The sequence below is a fragment of the Ixodes scapularis genome, unplaced genomic scaffold, assembly GCF_016920785.2.
Source record: "Ixodes scapularis isolate PalLabHiFi unplaced genomic scaffold, ASM1692078v2 PGA_scaffold11__112_contigs__length_91849675, whole genome shotgun sequence".
NCBI lineage: Eukaryota > Metazoa > Arthropoda > Arachnida > Ixodida > Ixodidae > Ixodes > Ixodes scapularis.
This window is the reverse complement of record NW_024609837.1, coordinates 86,304,000-86,327,685: the sequence shown is the minus strand read 5'-3', so window position 1 is coordinate 86,327,685 and position 23,686 is coordinate 86,304,000. Positions and strand designations below refer to the sequence as shown.

The window sequence follows — 23,686 nt, the reverse complement described above, 5'->3', positions numbered from 1 at the left end:
GCGACGGCAAAGCGGCGTGCTGTATCTTGGTCAAGTAAGCGGCACTCGAAGGCATAGGCTATAGTGCGAGTCGACGGAGGGAGCGTGGATGGCCAAATCACGGCGCACTCGGCTCTGGCCTCGCGATTGTTGATTCAGAGCTCTGCCTATCCCTATGACATCTGCGCGGGTGTTCATAAACGGCTCCTCTCGACTGCATGCGGGTCAAATAAACGAAAATGAACACCTAACAGCACGATAGGAATGTAGCAATGGTAATACTCACCCCGGGAACGACGCGCGAAGCGGCGTGTTGTCTGTCGGCACTCCCGTCGAAAAAGGCAAAATAAAGACACAAATACTATATATACAAGAAATATCGCACGCAGAAGAGAATAGAAACAATTAGAAGCAATCAAAAATACGCTGGAATAGATAAAAATAGGTAATGTAATCAAAAAACAGAGGATTAAGAAAAGGCAAGCGAAAAGGCAATGCGATCTCAAGGCAGAGTGGCCAGGCGAGGGACAGTCTCTCCCACAATTCCTCGCGCACGCAGGCCGGGGCGCTTGGGAAAATTGCAAATCATCTATTTCTCCCCTTGTATCAATCACTTTTGTGGCATCATGACGAACACACTTTCACCATGAAATCGTAACAAATAATGATTGATGATGAAATTGATTGGGTCCCAATAGTATAGAGCCACATTATTTAGGTTGAAAATAAACTGGGCGTCGTTCATGCAATGTGTTTACTTCCACGTTCGAATGTGTTGAGAATGAGTAGCCGAAAAGCGCAATCTGCAGGCTGCTTCCTGGAGTGGCCTGATATCTCCCCAACTCAGGAAAGGGAGGGGGGAGAAAGGGGTGGATGTTGTGGGAAGGTGATAATATTTATTCTCACTCAGGAGAGTCGCCGGTCGTTAAAAAGTCGACTAGCTCATAACGGGAAAGCCTATGGGGCCATATCTATAGTAACCATGAGTAAAATGTGGTATACAGCTATGTTACTGAGAAGTTGCGATAGTGCAAACGATGGTGCGTTGTGGAGGCAAGTGAAGCAAAGACCTATCTTACGATTGTGCCGTCTTCATTAGAAGCAAGATTTTCAGTTTGCTTCTTCAACTCCTCCTGACGCCAATCTTTCCAATTTCGGGTAAATCCGGGACAGCGTTGATCTCGCAAGCCCGCGCCAATATTTAAAGGTGTTTATCAATTTAGCAGACAGTCATCAAGCAGAGGTAAGGACGAATAAATACGTAAAAGAGTCCAAAATGGGATGAACAACCTATGAGAGATGTGTTTCAAACAGTAATGAAGAGATTAGGGAAAGCCACTTGATTTATAAGTTTCGGAAACAAAAGTTTCCCATTTTCCTACCTTGCGGAAAATGGTTTCGTTGGTCGGTCTTTAAGGAAAGCAGAGAAAGCTATGCTAAGGCAGCCTGTGCAGGCAAGTTATACAACCGGGGGACGCAATGTAGACGGCTAATCGTCGCAATGAGTCGGACAATTAACTCTAAGTCGTCCGCTAATTTTCAGTTGGAGAAAATACACGTCCGGTTCCGAATAGAAACATGCCGGGCGTCGTTGAAGACAACTGAATCGGTAACTTTTAGAAACACTCCGAGCGTCTTATCATATGCGTTCTTCCACCGCCAGCCTCACGTCTGTCGCATGAGCGGCAACTTAGGCACACTGCCACACTTCCCGCGCGCTCTGAGCCTTCGTAAAGTTTACCGAATTCACCGAAGCGATTTACAGTTGGCGACAGCTTAAGAGCTCTGGGGAAGCCCCTCCCATCCCTTTCCACCTTAGCAGGGCGGACGCCGGAGAGGAGGTCGCCCACTCCCCAGCATTCGCACTGCCAAAGTAGAAAGAGGTGGGAGGAGCTTCCCCCCGTAACCGACCGCAGTAACGTCGCCACCAGTCACCCCGCAACTTCGCCGCAAATACTCACCCTGCTCTGAAGGAGGAAGCGGATGGCGCGGCCCTGCAGCACGGCGCGGCCGCCGCTGCTGCAGGGCCGCTTGTTTGGGACTTCTCCATCTCCCCGCCCATCGTCGCTGGGCTCACGCTTGCCTCCACCCCCTGCCAAAAAAAACAAGACCAGCGATTACACTAGCGACCAACGCCACCATCCGAAGGCCACAGCTACACTGCTCGCACATCGTACAAGAGACATGATGTTCGGTGCAGGCAGGCATCGTGCAGTGGTGGTCAGGCAGCTTTGAGTTTGGAGCAAATTTTGGAGCAGAAAAATAATCTTGTTTGGAGCACCTTCGTACCAGAAAAAATTCCTTTTTGGAGCAGCATATACATCAGTTTGGAGCAATTCGGTGCAATTTCCTATTAGTGATGCCAGCATGCATTCATGCAATCAGCTATGTGATGCTCAATAAAAACCCAATGGTGGCAGTTATACTATACTACCGTATTTACTCGCAAAATGATCACTCTTTTTTTTCCGATAATCGATGCAAAGTTGGGGGGGGGGGGGGGGGGGCTTTTTTTTTAAAGGTAAATACATTAGAAATATTACAGAAGGAGGTCCCAGAGTCAGAGACCGGAAAGGGACCTCCTGTTAATGGTAGCAATAATAATAAAACAAATTTACAGCAGTCAGAATAGAAAATAAATTATGACATGAATAAGTGAAACGCAGAACTAATTGCAGTGATATAAAATGAACAAAATAACAGTAAGTTAAACACTCATAATAATTATAAACTTATAAATAAAATAACACTGAATAAACAGAGCAAGGTTATAACAGTTGGAATTGCAAATCAATTTTGAGAATAAGTGAAATGCAGTACTAATTACAATAATATGAGAGACAAAACGGCAATTATCAAAAAGAGAGATACACAATGACGTCATGACAGCAATGTATGACTAAAAGGACTGAAGAAATATGCGAAGTTTCTGCTTAAACACGTGAATTGATGGTGATTGCTTGATGGCTAAAGGTAATGAATTCCACACAGCCGTGGCTGAGAAGTTGGTGGTAAATTTACGATAGTTAGTCCTAGGCTTAGGCAATAACAAGTTATGATGAAATGCGAATCGAGTTATCTTATGCTGTGGAAACTGATTATCGTTAAGAAGTGTTAGAGCGAGTTTGCCGTTCACAAAATTATACACAAGTAACCCGAGGGTATGTTTATTTAAATTGCTAACAGATAAAAATATTAAAAGCACGGAAAAACCAAGAAATATCAGACGAAAAGTGACTAAAGGTGATGATACGAAATGCTCGATTTTGGACGTGCTGCAATGGAGACAAATGCGTGCGATAAGTATTTCCCCACGAAGATATGCAGTAGTTAAGATGACTATGTATAAATGCGTAGTAGAGGGAAATGAGCGTATCGATGTGGAAAAAGGTGCGTACTTTGATTAATGCTCTTATGCCGAATGCTGCTTTTCTAGTTAAGGAGTTAATATGCCCGTGGAATTTGAAATGAGTGTCTAATTCAACCCCAAGAAATACAACGTGGCTTGCAGCCGTCAATACATTAGAGTTTAAGTGAACCGATGGAAGCCCTGGAACGATTTTGTTGGTTGATGTGAAAATGACAAAAGTAGATTTAGAAGCGTTAATGTTCAGTATATTACGCCGACACCAGTTAGCAACATTGGCAGCGTCAGCGTTAATTTTGAGTAACAATGAGTCAAGGCTGTTATCGGAAGTAAAGATGGTAGTATCGTCAGCGTATAGTAAACAGTCAGAAAAATTAATGCACTGAGGAAGGTCATGAATATATATTAGGAACAACAGAGGTCCAAGAATGGAGCCCTGGGGGACGCCAATATTAGTAGTTCTAAAGTGGGAATAGGCACCAGAAATATAGACGACCTGTTGTGTGTCCTGTAAATAGTTGCTAATTAATGCTAGTGTGGGACCAGTTATACCAATAGCGTCTAGTTTTGCAAAAAGTATATTATGGTTAATTGAATCAAAAGCTTTAGAAAGGTCAAATAAAGCACCAGCAAATTTACCGCAGTCTATGGCTCTTTTAATATCATCAGTTAAGGAAATTAGTGCCAGGTCAGTTGAAAAACCAGCCCTAAAACCAAACTGACGGGGCGACAGGACGTTAAATTTTGAGAGGTAGCATGTGAGACGTATAACAACTAGTTTTTCAATAATTTTGCTAAAGAACGAAAGAATTGCGAAGTAAAATTTTTGCGTCCGTATTTACTCGCATAATGAACGGACCTACCATCCCGAAAAATCGACGTAACTTCTTATCTCTTCCGCGTGACTTCCAAAACAAAACTGCAATACACAAAAAAAGAAAAAAAAAAATGCTCCTCTTCATGTTTTTTTTTTTTCTTGCTTCCGTGTTTTGTTTTTTGTCGCCTCTTGCAAGTTGTTTTGTTTGCCCACGCTGCCCATGCATTCGCGACCTCGCTGCACAGGATAGAAAAGTGTTCAATTCGAGGGCTCCTCCCTTCTCTTTCCAAAGAGCGAGGAGGAGGCGAGGGCAGGATGCCTTCATTATGCGCGCTTTGCTTAGGCGAAGCCTTCTCCGCTTCTCTTTCTTATCTCCTGGCATGTGGCGCGCGACCCCGTAACCAAGCTGAGCTGTGCAAAAAAAAAGAAAGAAAGAGCTCCTCTTTGTTTTCTTTTTCTCATAGTTCCGTGGGTTGTTTTTTCTTTGCCACCTTTCACAAGCTGTTTCGTTTGCTTAGGCGAAGGCTTCTCTAAATCTTTCTTATTCCCTTGCGTGCGGCGCGCAAACCCATAACCAAACTGCGCTGTACAAAAAAAAAAAAAGCTCCTTTCCATGTTTTTTTCTTGCTTCCGTCGTATCTTTTTGTATTTTTTTAACGCCTTTTGCAAGGCGTTTTGTTTGCCCACGCATTCATGACCTCGCTGCACCAGGATAAAAAAAGTGCAGTCATTTCGCGTGCGTGGGGGGAGGGGGTAAAAATTTTGACGTCCGGGTTAGGGTGCGTTTAATCCGCGAGTGAAGAAAAAAAGTCAAAATTTTAAGAGCCGACTTGGAGGGTGCGTTCATTACGCGAGTGCGTTCATTGTGCGAGTAAATACGGTATAGACCTTTCCAGCGGCAGTCTCGAACGAAGCGATTTACAGCGCGCGCCCCTGGTTTTCAGAGTGTACGTCAGTGTTGCCTGAACGCGCCGAGCTGTGGAGTTTCTCGTCAGTGGGCTGTGGCAGCCTGCGTAGGCGCAATCCCGGGCGCTGGTAACGGCTGAATTGCCGCGTTTTCTTTTTTATTTTGTGTTCTGTGGCGAACATAATTTATAGGGGTCTTTAAAGGGGTCATGAAATGCTTTTCCAACTTTTTCCTGTTTCGCTTTCCTCCTCAACTCATAAATCGCGCATATTCCACCGAATAGTTCAAGACGACGAAAAGAAGGGAGGCCCCTCTCGCTCGGAACCTGGTTTGTGTACCCGAAGAGAGCCATTGTCCCCCTAGAAGATTAGCCCGTCGCTCAAAATTCATACAAAAGTTTCTTTCCCTACCCCGTTCACCCCTAAGCTGACAGTTCTGTGGAAGCTACGTGCTCCTTGGGCTAGCCACACTTTTGCCACATGAGCGTGGCAAATGTGGCTGCAAAGAATGAGGTCAGGTAATGAAACGGAGGTGGCTGATTGGTCCGGCAAGCGCGTAGCTTCCACCACAATGTCAGCTTAGGGGTGAAGGGACTAAATGAGGTCCGGTTTCGTGTGACGTCAGTTTGGACCCGATGACGCGCTTTTGGAACCGCGGATGTATCACAGTGAAAAGGCAGAGAGGTTACGAAGGGGAGGAGGTACGAAATAGTCCGCTGCGTTTTAAAATTTTCGCACAGAAAGTCAGGCTTTTGACTTTCTACCTTTTTTCTTTTGGCCCACTGAACGATGTGCTATTAGTAAAATCCCAATCTAAAATGATTTATCCCAACCCAAAAATCGTTTCATGGGCCCTTTAAGGAAGCAGTGCTCTATTTTTGGGAACAAAAGCAAAGAAATGAAAGCAGTTTTGGTGAGTCTGTGCACGACAGAACAAATGCAACTGGAATGTTTGATTCATTTTATGTTCATCGTTTTACGGCACCATACTCTCAGACGTGTCAATCTATATAGGTCAAAATATTTGACCACACGGGATATCCGAACTGCATGGATATTCCCCGCCCACAACATGAAATTCAACCAGTCTCATCAATTGCACAACATATATTGTACGTACCCCACGGTGCCACGTTATCCGAACAGGATTTGAGAAAGGGCTCAAGTAACACAGCATATCCAATATACAGTGTCCACGATAGTCACTTCACGGCAATCGAACGGAACCCGGCGTGTTTTGGGGAACATGTAGAAGAGAGAAGCTTTTTTGCACAGCTTCAAAGCAAATGAATGAACGTGTCTATTCTGTCCCTACACCCCGGACCCGACCCTATCAGCTATTTTTCGCGAAAACCCGGAACGCAGCCGGGAAAGTTTTTTGGAGATTATCTCAACGGAAATAATCCTCCAAGAACGTCGAACTGCCTGCGTTGCGGGCTGCTTGACGTTCGCTCTCTTGGTTTGTTTCCTGCGAAGGCCGAGCAGGCTATGAGCCATGGTATTCCCTGGTTCTCACAGTGGAAGATAACATACAAAGGGTAAGCATCCTAAACAGGCAAATAAAGTAAAAACTTCCAAGAAAAGCCGGCAAACTCTGAATGCAAAATGCAGGTGGGGAGTCACGCTGACCGGGTTTCCACAGCTCGGGCGGCTGCCAGAAAGTTCTGGCCAAAAGGGGTCGCTCGATTCGCAAAATGGCAGCGGCCAGAGCGCTGTTTTTGCAAAGGTCTATATATAGTTAGTGACAGGTTGAAAGTGGAAGCTCCTCCCTACTCTTTCCACTTTTGCAGAGCGAACGCTGGAGAGGAGGCCCTCTCCGGTGTTCACTCCGCAAAAGTGGAAAGATGAGGGAGGAGCTTCCCCCGAACTCCTAACCTGTCACCGAGTATGGTCAAATTGCCATTCGACTGCCGTGAAGCTGTGCCATTAACAGTCCAATTCATGTTTTTTCATTAGTGCCAGTAGACATAGATTAGCAGGATTGATGTAAGCGTGCCAACTACAACCATAGAGATGTCGATGTACAGTACCAACTTAACTTTAAAGTAGGCATCTACATTTTGGCTAAGGGACCTGTTGCAGTCTCCAGAATCAGAAAATAGATAATATTACACAAATGAGAAAATAATAAATAAATAGGTCAAGCATTGATACAAAAATTAAAAACAGCAAAACAATATGAAAGATGGTTGAATACGTATATACTTTATTTTTAAATGCAATATGTAGCAAATTATGACATTACAAAGTAATTGTGACCCAGAGAACTCAGCAGCATAAATCAAAGTGAATGAATTAACAAAGGGCAAAAGACTGGGAATGCTAGATTTGATGATGAGAATATGCAAGAGTTATGACACAGATCATAGCTACACAGACATTGAAATGTGTGAATTTCGACAATATGTGTGTATGTGCGTGCCAGGTCATCTTTGTGTCGCGTTGTGCCACGCAACGAACTGTGTGTATGCGCGCGCCACGTCATCTTCCACGCGCCCTGCAACAAGAAAAAAAGAAGGAAGGCAGACAACAACAAAAAAAATATGGAATGTATTCGAGCGGGCAGACCAGTGTGTGGAAGGGAACCGCCGGGCAGCCAGACCCAGGTTCTTCGAGGCTTCCACCTGGCCTGACCTCCGGCTCCGGCAAGGCCTTCCCCCCAGTTGAAATCTGGTGCACGCGTTGCGGAGCACAAGTCAAGACCACAGCGGCCCCGTCCATTCCAACACGTCACCCCAGATGCCGACACCGTGCCAACGCTGCCTCCGACTCACCGGCTTCAAGCTTTCCGGTATGTGCTTTGTCGCCACTCCATCGCACAACACCTCCCAAGACTCAGTGTCACGAAACAAGGAATCGATAAGATGTTACAGTGAACAATCGGGTTGCCTTCAGTGAGCAGCATTGAAGCAGTGTGCCGACATTGCGAGAACCATCTGTTGAACGTGCATTCCTGTAAGTATTTTCCCCAAAGTCATACCATTCATAGTTTTCCGTGTAAATTTAATTAGTATGTTTTCATCTCGGCATATTGTTTTCTAACATAACATTGTTTTCTACTTCAAACTGTCTCATCCTTCTTAATTCACGTACATGTTACACTCGATTCTTCACAGACATAAAACAGGTACCTGCGAATATAGTGATGCCGCTGATGACAATGTACAACAAATACTATGGCGAAACAACTTGCGTTTTGATGCAGATTTTCTCATTCTTTGTTCTATCTTGACTTGCGCCTTTAAAAAGTGTCGCAATGCCACCTCTTTTTATATTTTTTTTCTCACGTGCTTTTATTTTTGCATTTGCAGCAGTGGGTTGCGGGCCGCACATCACTGGAAAAACCGCGGCCATCTGCGGGCCGAGGTTTCGAAACCCCTGCTCTAGATGCAGGGGTGAATTGGCACTATACAGACTTATAATGTGAAACAAGCAAATAATCAATGAAATATTCTAGATTTTCCCTAATGTATAGAAATGCTATTGAGTAGTACGATCAAGAATTCGCATCTGTTGACGTGAAAAAGGCAACAATTTTTAACCAAGCAGTCTCGACAGAGCATGCTAACGAAATGGGAACCATGCGTGAACACATTCGTATAACGCAATGTCACGCTCCTTAATATTGCCACGCGCGTCGGCGAGCAAGCGCGTGCGTGGCCGAGTGGCTACCGCACTTGACTGTCGCGTGGAAGGTGTAGGTTCGATTCCAGTCAGCAGACTGTCCTCTTGTTCATCCTTTCAACTTGGCGTTCTCGTAAGTTCGAGTCGTCTGATCGAGTTTCGAATGTTCTATGCGCCAAACGTTCTATGCCGAATGCTCCAGAATCCCACGTGTGTACATAAGGGGCTCCGCATGCTGAGCCGGAGTCAGTTTTCGCCTCAACGTTCGACTCTGCTGTCACGCCGGCTTCGACGCCTGCGACACTCTGCTTTCTCCTGTTCCCTCTTTTTTTTTATTTTTGGGCACAAGTTCGCCCCATTAAACGTTTAGTTTCTTCAGTTATTATCGCCTCATCACTTGTCATTCGCGACAATATGAGCGAGCAGAAAAAAAATTCCTTGTGGTAAATTCAAACTAACAAAGGTTCTTACGCGGTTGTACAGGTACGCGCATTTTCCGACGGCAAAATGTTGTCCAATGAGCTGCAAAATTTATGACACAAAATTCATCTCCTTTGTTTATATAAAGCACTTGTGTGACGAGTTAGTGGCGCCCCCCTCCAGTCCGCCCGTCTGTGGCCGCCAGGCTCGGCGGGCAACGTTGTTCACCGCACTAAATAAACGCCGTTGAGCACACGCGCTACGGCCAGTCATCGTCCACCCTCAACCAGGCTGCGTGTCGTCTCTCCTCGGCGGGTGCTTTGGCCCCCTTCGTCCACGTTCGAGAAAGATTGTGACAACTTGAATAAATCGTATAAGGGAATGGTGCTATAATCTGTAATGTTACGCATAACCGAGTAAGCGTTATGCGCAGCCTATAGCTGATGTACCTTGAGTAGTTTTTTTTTTTTGTATTAAACATTATTAAAAGGTAATAAAAACTGTCGTCGAGTGCACAACATTTCAGAAAACGAGCATTGAACCGCAATGCCACCTGCGAGCAAGGAGATATTTGTTCGACCGCCTCTTTCAATCACTTTCCGGTCCAAACTCCGAAGCTCCAAAGTTCAAGTTTGAGATGTTAAAATAAGGAACAAAAATATTTTGACGCGCAACGTAAAAATTATTTTAAAAACATTCTATATGGCCGTCAGGAGGTGACGTCACGGACATCAAAATAATAATTAAAATTATTTTGAAATTTACGTTTGTGCAATTCATACAAACATGTAACTCGTATGAGTCTTTTTTTTTCAAAGCATGAATTTTAATGGTGTAAATTTGCCGCAGCGGTTATACATCTTTTCCTATGCATTGGCGAGAATATTAAAACTGCATACTTTCCTTGCCAATCAAGTGCACGCTTATCAATGAAGTTTCACCGTGCCGACCGTACCCTGCTCACACGTACACCACAGCGCTGTCTTGGTGCCAGCAGTCAGTGCTGGAAATAGCGCTGACCTTGCTGGTGCAGCACTGATACAGTGCTGATTGGGCACTGAGATAGGCTATATATTTTGATATTTATCTATGATATACTTCAACAAAATTTATCGTTCTAATGCTTCCCCAAAAAGTAAATCATTCCTCGACCCCTCATACATTGCTGCACGAGCTGATCATAATCTTTAAAGGGACACTGACAGGGTATTTATGCTGGCCGAGGTTTTCAGTTTTACATGGCATATGAGAGCCCAACTACACAGAACACAATTTGCGACTCGAAATTCGTTTTCTTTCCGCCCGAAAACGGCCGTTCAAGAACTGGCCGGTTCGAATCTCGCTCCCTCTTTTTCGTGGTCACGGGCCGTTTTCTAAGGTATCGAAGCGACTACCAAATTTAATCAAAGTCGTTGGTCACTGAAGGCACACACTCAGTATTAAAAATAGAAAAAAACATGAAACTCATTTTTTGTGGCTTATAAAAAGCTGCAAATACGTTGATTGAAAAAAAAAAGTCGCTTCGCGTACCGTGGGACTCGCGGGGACGGCGATGGCAGCGGACTACGGGCGTGGGACCTCTACTCCAGAACTGTCGTTCGCGGTACCGGCGAATTCTGTCTACCTCTAAAGGAGGAATTTGGGACTGATCAAAATAATTGGTGTTCATCCCGTACGGCACGCCCGACCACCAAGCCGATTTGCACGAAGACGTCGCAGAGCCGTCGCTGCCTTCTCCTGGCTGAAGACATCGCTCGCGCAAACGTCAAGTACCGCACGAAGTGTTTACTTCGAGTTGAATATGCACGCGTACGATTTCCTTACTAGGTGCGAATGTTGCCAATGCGTCGTGCTTCCCCACTTCGCCCCAGAGTGCTTTTGCTGGAGAAAAATCGATAGCAAACTTTGCAACTTACAGTTTACCGGCCGAATTATTACTAAGGAAAAAGATCCCCCAACAAAGAGTTGCCCCAGTAGCTCAGGGGTAAAGACGACCACTTCACACGCGGTAGAACCGGGTTCAATCTCCAGTAAAGCTTTTATTTTTTTTTAACATTTTTTGATGTCTACACTTTTTTTTTACAATGATCACTGAGAAAACAAAGAAAAAATAACAAACAAATGTTGTGGACGACACGCGGCTGAATTAAATGGTATGGGATTTCCTTTTTGACACCTGCGAACTCAATGTAATCACTTTCCACAAAATGCAAGGAGCATATAAATCAGGTAGCGTCCGCTTTCCGAGGTGCCCGTATATGTTCTACAGGAATTGCAGCCAGCCATTGGTCCTGATCCCGTTGATCTTTCGGAAAATCTGTCGCACAATGCCACTTTTTTTTCGGACGCGGGACATATGGAGCGAGCTCTTCACGCAACATCTTGGGTGTATTCTTTTCGGAGCCAATCATTGAAATTCATCATCTCCCAACTCCTCAATGTACAAAACAACTCATCTTGGAATACAGAACAGCGAGCAGAACAAACATAACTGCAAAAGAATCGCACAGCAAACAACAGTTCCCGCTTCGCCGCATGTCGTCTTCTACGCAAAAAAACAAACAAACAAAAAAAAATCGCACGGTCGGGTGTAGCCATGTGACTTCCGCCACTCACTCTCTCCTCCCCACTTCTCTGACCTCCGTGCACGGGTTTTGGTTTCGGTTTCAAGCAGTTGCGTCTTTTGGCTTTATTAAAAAAATATGCTACTCTATTGCAAAATAATAATTGGGTAGTCCTCCGACACCATAATGAATCGCCTGGCAAAAAAATTAAAAACATTTTTTGGGGAGTGTCAGTGTCCCTTTAAGTCGGCATACCTCGTCAAACGTCGGTGTACATCAACTCCTTCGTACTAAGAACGTCGTCTGATTGGAGCTGCCTTTCAGCACCTCTGGTAAACACACCATCAATTGAATCTTTTAAAGAGACGGTAAACTAACCACCTTCCCTAACACGCTGGACTAATTGCTTTCTAACAAAATTGCTTACCTCGCTTGTTATTTTTTCGGTGTGAGTGCCCTACCCCCTGTAATGCCCTATGGTGGGCCTGAAGGCATTGATAAAAACAAATAAATATACCCACTTTTCCTTGTTTATAGCGGGGGGGGGGGGGGGGGGGGGGGTATGCCACCCTAGTACCCCGAGAGATGCCTCACCCTCAAAAGATAACCCACCCCAATTTTCGGTACAATTCACTATTTTTAAAAAATACCAAAAGATAGCCCACTTCTATTAATTGCAGGGCCCCAGACAATGGTGACCTTGGCAGAAATTATGTTAGTTAGCCAAAACGGGAGATAAGCGAACACTGCTGACTGGGAAGTACAGCACAGCACAGCAGCAGTACAGCAGTCCTTCATCCCTGGAATCGCAAGTCTCGTAGGTCACAGAATCTGAAACTAGCATACTTTCAACGTTATTCTTGATTGCACACTGAAAACAGCCTAGTCCTTGCCTTCACTCGATGTGCTTTCGATGTTAGGTGGGCTATTTCTCGGGATAGTACGGTAGTGTTTTCAGGCAGAAATAACAAATAAGAAAAAAGAAGGCAAACATCCGTTCTGTTCTCGCGCAACCCGACTCACAAAGACTGGTACGAGAGCTGCCACACCGGGAGAAGACGAGCAAGCCAGTGGTGAAAGAGAGAAAAAAAAAAAACTAGTTTAAAAATTAACAATAAGACAAAAAGGAGAAAATAAAGACGGGGAGAAAGAAGACAGGGGGAGAGGCACATCTGCCTAGAGCCGTAGGCAAATCAATAAGGCGAGGAGGACAGCCTCCCAGCTACCACGGCAACCACAAGCCGAGGCTTGCCTAAATCAAGAGCCGATTGGAAGGCTGCTTCTCCTCCTCCTCCTCCTCCTCCTCCTCCCCCCCCCCCCCCCCCCCCTCGCACCGTATTCGGCTGTTACAAGCGCGGACGGTGGTTCGAGGCATTGTTCCAATTAACATCCTCTACAGGAAGTCGTTGAATAATAGAATCGATCCCACGCGTCGACTCCGACTGACTTTTTCTGCCTGCTGACGCGACACCATAGGTAACAATCCTTTCATACCGACAATTAAAAGGCCATTAACGACGCTTAAAGGAACAATGAAGACGATTTTAATAAATTTTTTAATGGTCGTTTTAGGCTTCTTGGGAACCTAGCATGCTGCTTAATTTTTTCTACATTTGTGATGCGTATTTCTGTGCCTACGAAAGAACTGAAGAAACCAAAACTGAACTATCTCCATTCTCATTTCTAGGCCTCCGAAAACTGAGCTGACGTGTGGAGTGACTTCTGTATCGGCATTAAGGCTGCAGCACCGTAGGCCCGAGCCAAGGTGTGGGCTCGCAGGCATTAAACAAAAAGATCAGTCTCGTTTCAGCTGCCACGTCTACGGCCCAATTCCTAAATATGGTGTCAGAACTGGGATGGAACGTTGGGCCCTGCTAAGCCGATATTTCCTACTCTGCCTTCCGGTGAACATTCATTCGCCCCTGCTAGCTTGAAGCTTCCAGCAGAATGAAAAGCCTACTACCACTGCCAGAACGCCTCGTGCTGTCGGAGAATGCCGCCGAAAACTGGAAAAAATTTCGCCAACGCATCGAGCTGTATTTTAAAGCCGCGCCTACTGCAAAGCCACGAACCAAGACACAGAAGGCAGCGCTGTTTCCACACGTGACAGGTCAAGAAGCTATTGACATTTTCAACACGTTCGGCCTGTCGGCAAAAGAGCAGCAAGACTACGACGCCATCGTGCTGAAGTTCGAAGACTACTGCACCCCTAGGCAAAACGAAACGTTCAAACGCTGTGTGTTCCGCTCACGACAACAGCAAGAGGACGAACCTTTCGAGCAATTTCTGTGAGACGTACAGCTGAAGGCACAAACCTGCAAATTTGGCGAGCTAAGATTCCTTGGCGCGAGAGGAGCCCGTGTGCGGTACAGCAGATACGAAATGGAGAACGAGGCTCCTGCGGGAGAAAGACCTCACAAAGCAATTGAATTGTTGATTGGGGCAAAGCTCTGGTGGTGCTTGTCTGCGTAGACGCTGAGCCGCAGCATGCCCAACCTTTCGTTCGTTTTCATCCATGTCAGAAAGAAAATCTGTCGTATGGATCATGGTTATATACGCAGTTGAGCATTTGACCGCAGCGCCCTCTCGTCTATAAACTTTGAGCCAATGCATGCAAAGTTTAACGCGATTATATATGCATTTGACCGCAGCGCCCTCTCCTGTATAGACGTTGAGCGACTACATGCAACGTTTCATCCATGACATCCCCAGCTCTTGAGTTACTACCACATCTCAGAGCCCCCTACTCGTCCTGCAGTCGTGGCAGAGTGGTTAAAGGGGTACTCAGGCGATTTTTTTCGTGGTCGCTGATTTGCCTCAAAACTGGCTCAACACACCGTAGACATGGCTCTGCGAGTTCCCCAACTATTGTGTGAAAAGAAAAAAAATTCGCGAAGTTAATGAATTTTCGAATTTCGTTTTCATCGTGTTTCTTAAACCGGGAGCCCCTACTGGCAACATTGAAGTGTGACGACAGAAATGGCACAAAGTGGGCAGTAAGCCATGTTCCCAACTGATTACAAGAAGCTTGATGGTGGGAAAAGAATGTTTGGTAAATGATTCACTGAGAAGCATGCAAAAAACACTCGACATACTCTGTTTAAGACTACCGTAATATCCCGAGTCATCGCCCACCCCCGTTTTGGGAAATTATCGATTTCGTAAAAAGCACGGAGTCAACACCCACAACGTTTCTAAAAAAAGCACCGAGTCATCGCCCAGACCCGAAAAAAGCCAATTCCGAGCCCCACAAATGGCAAACAGGAAAAACAAGAAAGGGCGCCCCCTGCATTTTCACGACTCCAAAATCAAAATCGGAGGATGCGTGTGCAGAAAAAACACAATAAAGGTAAGAAAGCGAACCTATATTTATCTGGCAAACAAAAGCAGACACGTTTCCAATCCTTTCTTTCCTGCCCGCACCACCCTCCCCCCCCCCCCCCCCCCCCTCCCGAAAAAGAAATAAATATAAAAGGCCAGAAGGTCTGTTTGCAATATAACGCCTGGACGTGCGGATCAGGGTCAAAAAAGATTGTAAGAGGGAGAGAAAGAGATAATAGAATGCTGCTTTGTTCTTTTTTCTGTTCATAACTGAAAAAGTCAGTTTTCACCGAAAAGATAAGTCAGGCCGCGAAACCGCAACTTAAATAGGACGCGGATCGGATGACTAACTCAATACTGTGAATACAAGTGGTTGAGAACAAAAAGCCTCGTTTGGATTCGATTTCCTTTGTCCAAAACCTACTCCGGCCGACTTGGCATTCTTTGAGAACGTCGCGACCACTCCGCGCGAAGTTGGAGTATGTTTATAGAACGCCGCATTCTTTTGTTCCTAACTGAAAGTCCGTGTTCGCCCAAAAGATAAAAAAAACCCCATCAGTAAACCGCAAAGGGGGCAAACACACAGGCGATCGAAGCCTCTTTCGAGCTCTTTTCTCCCATTCCCCTTCCCCCAACATGGCGCTGACCTACCGACAGTATACGCCTCGCAAGTGGGCTCATTTTCGTCTTCTGCGCATGAGAAAGGAGGCGCGAAGGCGGGAGAGGAGGTTGATGACGATTCCGACTAAGCTCCGCCCTCGCACATGTCGGGGGAGGCCGGGGGGTAAACAAACATCGGCGTCGGCCATGGCGGCCGTGTTGTAGCGGCGATCGCGAGTCTTTTATTTATTGTAGCCCGGTTAAAATTTGCCGAGTCCACAAAATCGAGCAGCTTTGTGCCCCTTACGATTCCTCCGTCGTCTGCTAGAGGCATTTCGAAGATTCCAAGATGAAGACGACGAAGAGCATCAAAGAGAAGGCGCTTGCCTAGCCTCGCAATTGAAACGCCGGTTGCGCCGGTCACTACGAGACCGCCGCCCGATTGTACCGGTAAGTTGCCTTTTATCTTGTTCTTCCTTTACGAACACAACGGATTTTGCCTTCTAGCAGGTCTTTATAAATCTTGTGTGGCGGAGTCGATGGGCGCTATTAATCGAAAAACGGCCGAGAATGTAGCGTTTTCGCGATCCTCCGAAGCCTATCTTCGCAGGTGATACTTAGGCCCGCTTCAGACGGAGCAATTTCACCCAGCAACTTGACGTCGCAACACCAGCAACTCGGGCCGCCCGCGTTCACACGCAGCAACCGAATTGCTCCGACTTGCCATCATCATCATTAAATTTGATGTTTCTTTCACTATTTAGACGCCCAGCTACGCGCTAAAAGCACGTTGTTTTATCTTTGAACGGCGTTGAGAATACTAATTAATTTTTCTGAAACTGTTTATTTCCGAAAACGATCCCTTTCAAACCAGAACTGAGTCTTTAGCTGTCATCATCACCACCACAGCGGTGTCACGTGAAAATATCGCGTTTCTGATTGGCTACGGGCGCTTCAACCGTCTTCGAATTGCTCCGAGTTGCTCGCTCGTTCGAGCCGGACCCGATCTCAGCAATTCGCGTCGATCTAGGGAAAGCTAGGGAACAACCTGCCAGCAACCTCAAAATTGCTGGAAAAGTTGCTCCGTCTGAAGCGGGCCTTAGGAATATACACACTCGTCATTTCGACTCGAAGCTACACAGAGGCCGTATAAGCTATGTTCCGTTTCATTTTAAATGCGGTCGAAGTTAAATCTACATGGGCGAATCCCGAGCTTTGATCATAGCTGCCATGCATGTGCGATCTTGGAACAAGCGCTGATCAGATTCTCGCGTTTGTAATTTTCGCTTCGTTCGCATTTAGGTGAGACGCAGTATAGTCATACATCATATTTGGTATAGTAGTTGCAGTCTACGGTTGTAATCATGGCACTGTAGAAAAGCACAGAGCTCAAAACTTGCCGCAAAAACGCGATCGTTTTTTCTTTCAGGAATGAAATATGAATGGCTGTTACGTGTAATACAGTGAACCAACTCGGACAGTACAAATTTGCCGTTTCACATTAGCCAGTATGAGTGAATTGCCGACGAAGTACCGATGCCGCCTTTCTGCGAAATGTGTTGCGCAGTGTATCTTGGAACCACATCGACGCTGTCAGTGTCTGACGTGTTTTTGCGTGTCGCTTGTCTCTTTTTTCGTTCCCATACCAAGATAAAAATTCGGAGATCGCGCACTATCCAAGCCTAGCTAACGAGCGCCCCATGGAATTGACACGGGAGTAAACAATGACTAACATGTACATATTTTTGTTCGCTCAGCAGACTGGGTCAAGCAAAAGCCAGTGTATAAGTGACAAACTTTCTAACATCATTTGTCATTTCTAGGTCCCAGATGGGCTGTTGACATCCAGAAACACACCAACAGATGGTGGTCATACAGCGATTGTGAAGACATTCCCATTTGGATCCACATTCCTAGTCCACTCATTGATAATCTTTCCTTGTTTCATCAATGCCCAAGTATGCCAGGCGCAGAGTGACTACTTGCATGTGTTAGTAATGGTGGCATGCGAGGCTTCAGTATTGTCGCTGCAGATAGGGCTCACCCTCGCACCAATGCTGTTTGTGGTGTACCTTTCCATGGAATTGTTTGGTTGATTCCAATTTCCTAGAAACGCCAATATTCAGTTTGGTGGGCCTTGAGTAGATTCGTCGAGGAGGTCTCAACTCTTTCCTGGGGGTAATACCATGTCAGCTGCTTTGCATGAGCCACTTGGAAACTGTTCGGCACGCTCTAAAGCACTTGTGATTTACCTTACCTGTTGTGTCCATGCTAATGCTGAAATGTAAAGTTCACTGAACCAAGTTTTACTAATGAACAAACACAATCAGTGGAAAGGTTGAATGGCTTTATTTGTTTTCTCGAAGTATACAGTGTTTCATACATAATACATGATGCTGGCAAGGCTACTTTCATTAGCACGCAGGCAACTTAGTCTACATTCTGTTTCACGATAGCTTGGTGAACTGTGGAGGCTACGGCTTCTGCGACCCAGTAAGAATGTCGGAGCGAGGCACATGGACGCATGTCACAGGAGCGTTCGTGTCACCGCGCCAAATGCAAGGACCACCCGCCAGAACCGGCTGTCGTCTTACAACCACATGCTCAATTTGCCCATGAATCTGTGGCGGGTGCTAATGCTAGGGCGATGTTTTGAGCGGAATTGGTCGATTCAAGGCTACGATTGTTTGAACTTCGATCACAAGCCATGTTTTTCTCAAAAAAGTGTTGATCTATATTAAGTGTCGCTAATCAGTAACATGTGTCTTCGTCTTTCTTCAGTGTCGTGTAGTGTTGCGGTCCGAAGAATCCGACGGCAACACTACTAAAAGAAGAAGAAAAAACAAAGCCTAGAACTATGTTTTGTCGCAGATGCTGTGGCAATAACGAGGACTCGACCGTGGAGTGTTGTCACGTGCCTGGCTCCGATGCTCTTATTGGGTCACAATGTTTGCCAATTTACCGAGAAACGGAGTATAGTGTCTCACCTGTACACGCTATAAAACAAATGAGATGCCAGGTGTAGCAACTCTCGCAGCTGTAGCCCTTATATTATTCTTTGCTATGCTGTGTGGAAGAATACATAAAAAAATCAGTTTACAAAGCCGAATCTAATTTTTTGCCCTCTTGCATGTCACAAAAATAAAAGCATCACGCCTGAACACCAACATCTGTCTCTAAATTATTCCTTGCTGAAATGAAAAATAAATATACTGTGAATATGAACCAATACAATCTCAAACAGGTTTAAGAATGGATATGATTCAATAAACAATTATTTCAATCTGCAAGCTTGAAATCAAGTATGTGTGTGCATACTTGACCCTGGTCTTTCGACTATTCCCCGTTGACACTTGTTCTCGAAGGATAGGGACTTCGTCGATTTCACGGCAGTTCAAGCATTGGTCAGGCAACATGCTCATGTTTATAGTTTCGGCTGTGCTATAGGAATAACAAAGGTGAGTTGTGCATTGCTGAGTCAAAACAGAACTCTCAGGTCTAAAAGGCTCCTTAAAAATGCACTAAATCTGGTTTTGACTTCATAATTACATGACTCGAACATAAACTACTCACTTCAGCAAGTCTAAGAATTCACAAATAATCTGTGAACATGTATTCTGCTTTTATCTTCATTCACTTATGAAACTGATTGCGTATATAAAATATGCAATCAGTCTTGCACACCTCCCCATTGCGAGAAGGAAAAGGGAGATTCGTTGGCTTTTTTTTTCTCGCCGGAAAGCAGAAAAAGAAAAGGAACAGGTTTCAATGTGCACATTACGTTGAAGTGGGACAGTTACGGAAACAAATTCTGCATCTTCAATATTCATGAAGTAGGCAGATTACTTTCAAGTCATAAGAGGATAAAGTCAGAAACAACTTCAGCTCGCCTTCAATCAAATTTTCCCTTTAGATCCAGGGACGTTTCACCTTCATAAGGTCATCAGTACCAATTGGCATCCATTCAGGACTGTAATGGTAGATGTACAAGCTTGACCTCAAGGTCGCAGTGCCCTCCTTTCATCTGCTTGCAGTGCGACCCCTCGTGCACTTGGTCCCAGATGGTGAAGCTGGTGCTGGACAGGATGTCGTCCCCTGTAAAAGAGTCGTCCCAGTAGTCAAACGATCCGGTTACACTCTTGAGCAGCGTATTTGTCCTCCCATGCCATTACCAACTGAAAATCAGTGAAACCCTATTTTTTAAGCAGCAGAATGCATAAATGGACATGTCTATTCCATTCCCTTCGTACCGAATACCTGCCAGCATCCAAGGGATGCAAATCAAAATAAATAACATTGCATTATTTGCTCTTTTGAGACTCCTTGAACTTAAACCAACTTAAACACTACCACAATTTTAAAGCTGGGAACTTCGAGGACACCTCTCCATATACCGAGATTACATGCTTGTCCCACTCCTGGCTTGTCCTCAGCAGGGTTGGCCAGCGTGTCCTCATACTCCTGGGTTTTTAGTCTTGGAAGTTAAAGCTTTGGTTTTTGTCATTGCTTGGTTGCTGGTAGATGCTTGAGGAAGCTTGTACTGTTACTTTGAAACATCAAGTTTACAAATTGAACACTAACCCGTATTGATGGTTGGATACAGAAGCTAGATTTGTCATGTCAAGGAGGTTGTCATAAAACAGTGGGCACGGGACTGAAATTAGCGGCGGAGTGAGCGACCGAGGTGCATTCGGGAGTATCAAAGAAGACGAGGTGTGTGAGTTTTGCGCGAAAGCAGGACGATCGGCCAGAGATGTGAGAATGTGGCGTCGAGAGAACTTGAAACGGGCTAACTGCATGACTGTTATCTGAGCTACATTAACCAGAGGAGAAGAGAGAGTAACAAGTGAACAACACTCTATGGCCAAAGAGGTAATTGACCAGGTTATTTCACCCAAGCATCACAGTAGTCATTTCAACGACCAAAAAAAATACATCCAAACATCAGCACAGCAATAACAGCAGCGAGCCAAGGAATCGGGTTGTGTGTATGTTTATACAGTCTCAAACTTGATCTGCCTCAACGGGCGATGAGTCTCCCAGCTGTAGATGACCGCTAGCCTGGGGCCCTTAACGTGCATCACGTAGCAGTGATACACGACCGCACGCCAATACAGTGCTCATCCAGATCGAAACGGGCAAATGTGGGGATTGAACACACGATTCTGGGTTCTGCAGCGCGAGCTTTCACTCCACATTCTCCGAGCTGGTGCGTGCAAGCCCCCTCGGCCACCAATCCCACAGTGCCAGGGAATAACATATAATAAATGACAATGGTACAGTGGTCTGCAACAGGTAGCTTTTCAGTGCCTTGAGAAACCAGGTTGAGATCACGTGACACTTTCCTGCCATATATGGCTTGCAAAATAGAGATGCATAAGTCATAAAGCAAGTAATAATTTGATTTTGTTTTTACTAAAGACATCAGCATCTGTATTTGGCTTCCACAACTTCTGAAAGCTACCTCTGAGTGCATAGAGTGGTTTCTTTCATAATCTTACCTCCATGGAGAATTTCCCAGCTGGTAACGGGGCCGTGAAACGCAGACCCCCTGAAGTCGCACAGGCTCCGAGGGCATTACACAGGGCCCGCAACATGTCCTCCGAGCAGAGGGCCCTTTCAGTAGCCCGGCAGTTGGTGGATTCTGTTGGAATGATAGGGTAGGGGGAACACAAGCATTTGCAGGTTAACGGACCTAAGAAAACTAGTAGGCAGGTACGAAAACATGCTACTCGCCCCCGCAGCGTTTGCCTCACTGGCACTTTATGGTGAAACAAATCAGCAGCGAGCGACTGATGGAACACGCGTCAGAAGAACAGTTCGTCTTGAGTTTAACACCCTAGGACGGCGCTTTATCGCGCGCGTAAAGCATTAGCGTAGCCAGGTTTTCTTGGGGCCGGGGGGATTTCGGGTGCGAAGTACTGAACACCCCCTCCCTGGCTACGCCACTGGCAAGAAGTGACATCGGATGTCACTTAGACACGGCGCTATCACTGCTAAAATAGACTACCATCGAACACCGAGTCGTGACTGCAAAGTTAATGACCCACATACAGATATCCTACCACACTATCTGTTTGGACAAGTGGCATACAATCTGTCGCTGGGGGGAAAGACTAAGAACAGACAACTGCGCACTCGGCTCGGTCGTACCACACCGATCGCCTAATCCGCTGCTTTTTCGTAACATTCCGTTTTACTTTGCTACACTCCTTTCACGTGCAACTGTTTGTGAATGATGCGAACTGTACAGAAACGACGTAACTCACCTCAGCGAGCGCCATGGCGCGGTTCTCCGGGTTCCAGCGCTGCGGGAGATCGGCCTTCGAAAGCTCGGCAGCCCGTTCAGCTCGCCGAAGAGGGCTGTAGCTACACTTCGGTGCTTCACGGAGACACCGAGACACTTGCTGGCGAAAAGGGGTCTCCGCCAAAAAGTAGAAAGGCTCACTCGCGTCGCACATCACCGTGCTGACGTTGGGGGGGCTCACATCAACATCTCACCGCCGAAGACCGGGACGCATATTGGTGCTTCGTATGCTCCCAGGGTAAATTCTTTCGCGTCAAACGAAGTAACGTACATTTCGAGGTATTTCCGGTCTCTTTTTTCCGTATGCCGCGTCTTCGTTCAAGCACTAGCAGTGGATTTCCGAGAGCCACAGAAAAGGCCTTCCGCAATGGCTGCGGAGAAAAGACGACACCGCTTTGTTTACCCCCGAGCTCCCGCCCGGAGCCATCCTCCAATCAGAGCGCGGCGAGGTGACGTCACGCCACCGGCCTGCGCGAAAGAGCAGACGGCTTTCCCTCCGTATAAGCCTGGAAACAAAGCGTCATTTTCCTTTCCCAAAGCATCACCCCCCCCCACACACACACACACAAGCCAACCGGGCGCCGGCGCAGAGCGTAACCGGTGGCTGCGTTCCGAGAACAACCAATGGCTGCGCTCCGCGTCGGTGCCCAATTGGCCTTGGCCACCCGCAGCTCCGGTTGTACTGCCACAGAAAGTTGTCCCGGAGCCGCGCGCGCGCACGCACAAACTCGAAGGTCATTGAGATTGTTCGTGCGCGCGCTTTCCGCGGCAACGGTCGCGCCCGCGGAGAGAGCCTTTTTATGGTTTTCGCTTTTGTCATCTTATTTTTGCTTTTGTACTGGGTTTGTTTTAGGCGTCGGTTAAAGGCCGCTGGTTTGCTTGGTTCCGAAGTCGAAAAGGAAGTGAGGACCCGCTTTCCTTTCGGCTTTCGTCACCTTTGCTCGGTCACTGTGGCTTCTTGCGATTTTTCTTTTTTTTGATGATTCTCTTTTTTTATTTTTTTCCGTTCACGTTGGACCGAAGGCTGCAGCGGTCGTGGCTTCGAATTGCGCTTGCTCAGAGGAGGCGGAAACGAGCTACTTGCGAAGCAGTGGATTTTGCTCGACAGTAAAATGAGTCGCAAGTAAGATACCAACTCGAGATTTGAGTTCAGTTAATTTCCTAAAAAATATCGCATTTTTAAACTTTTTCGAAACTTTTTGAGCTCGGTACCCGAGTCATGGCCCACCCCACAATTTTTGAGAATTTCAGGCGGTGGGGGGGGGGATGACTCGGGATATTACGGTACATGCACGAACTGAAGGTCTGTACCATGTGTGACGTCACACCACTGAAGAGCACACGAAAATTTGAATGCTGGTTTCGGCATTACCTTCATTTACGGTTTTCTCAATTGCTATTTTGAATTTCGTGAAAATAAATAGCATACCATGACGACTGAAGTCCGGGTAGTCAGAAAATGCAATTTGTTTAGGTAGCTCAAAAAACGGCCGGAGTACCCCTTTAAGGACTAGAAATCCATTGGGGTCTCCCCGCACAAGTTCGAATCCTGTCGACTGCGCAAATATTTTTTCTTTTTTTAAGAAGACAGATGGGATGGCAATCGATGTGAGCACGGATGCCGGACGGACAATGCTAGACCCTTAGGAGCTTCGCCCCTCAAAAGGATGATCGACCTCACCAATATATAGTCAGTGACAAGTTGAGAACCCAGCAGATGCTCCAACCCAAGCGCAAGCTTTCTGCCCTTGATAACACCTCCGTCATACGCATAGCCAGAG

General features: G+C 46.1%; 1 protein-coding gene and 1 long non-coding RNA gene across 51 annotated transcripts in view; both read right to left on the bottom strand.

Moving 5' to 3' along the window:
- LOC8035274 overlaps positions 1-23,686 on the bottom strand; it is a 306,866-nt gene that overhangs the window by 122,238 nt on the left and 160,942 nt on the right. For all 50 annotated transcript variants that reach the window (XM_040211414.3, XM_040211438.3, XM_040211445.3 and 47 more), the window contains one exon: positions 1,941-2,071. In XM_040211414.3, coding sequence (XP_040067348.1) covers positions 1,941-2,071 — 131 coding nt within the window. The remainder of the gene's footprint in view (positions 1-1,940; positions 2,072-23,686) is intronic.
- LOC121835120 lies at positions 17,929-22,446 on the bottom strand. Its single transcript, XR_006077474.1, has 2 exons — positions 21,868-22,446; positions 17,929-21,242 (listed from the first exon to the last, which is right to left on the bottom strand). It is a non-coding gene; the product is annotated as an uncharacterized LOC121835120 (long non-coding RNA).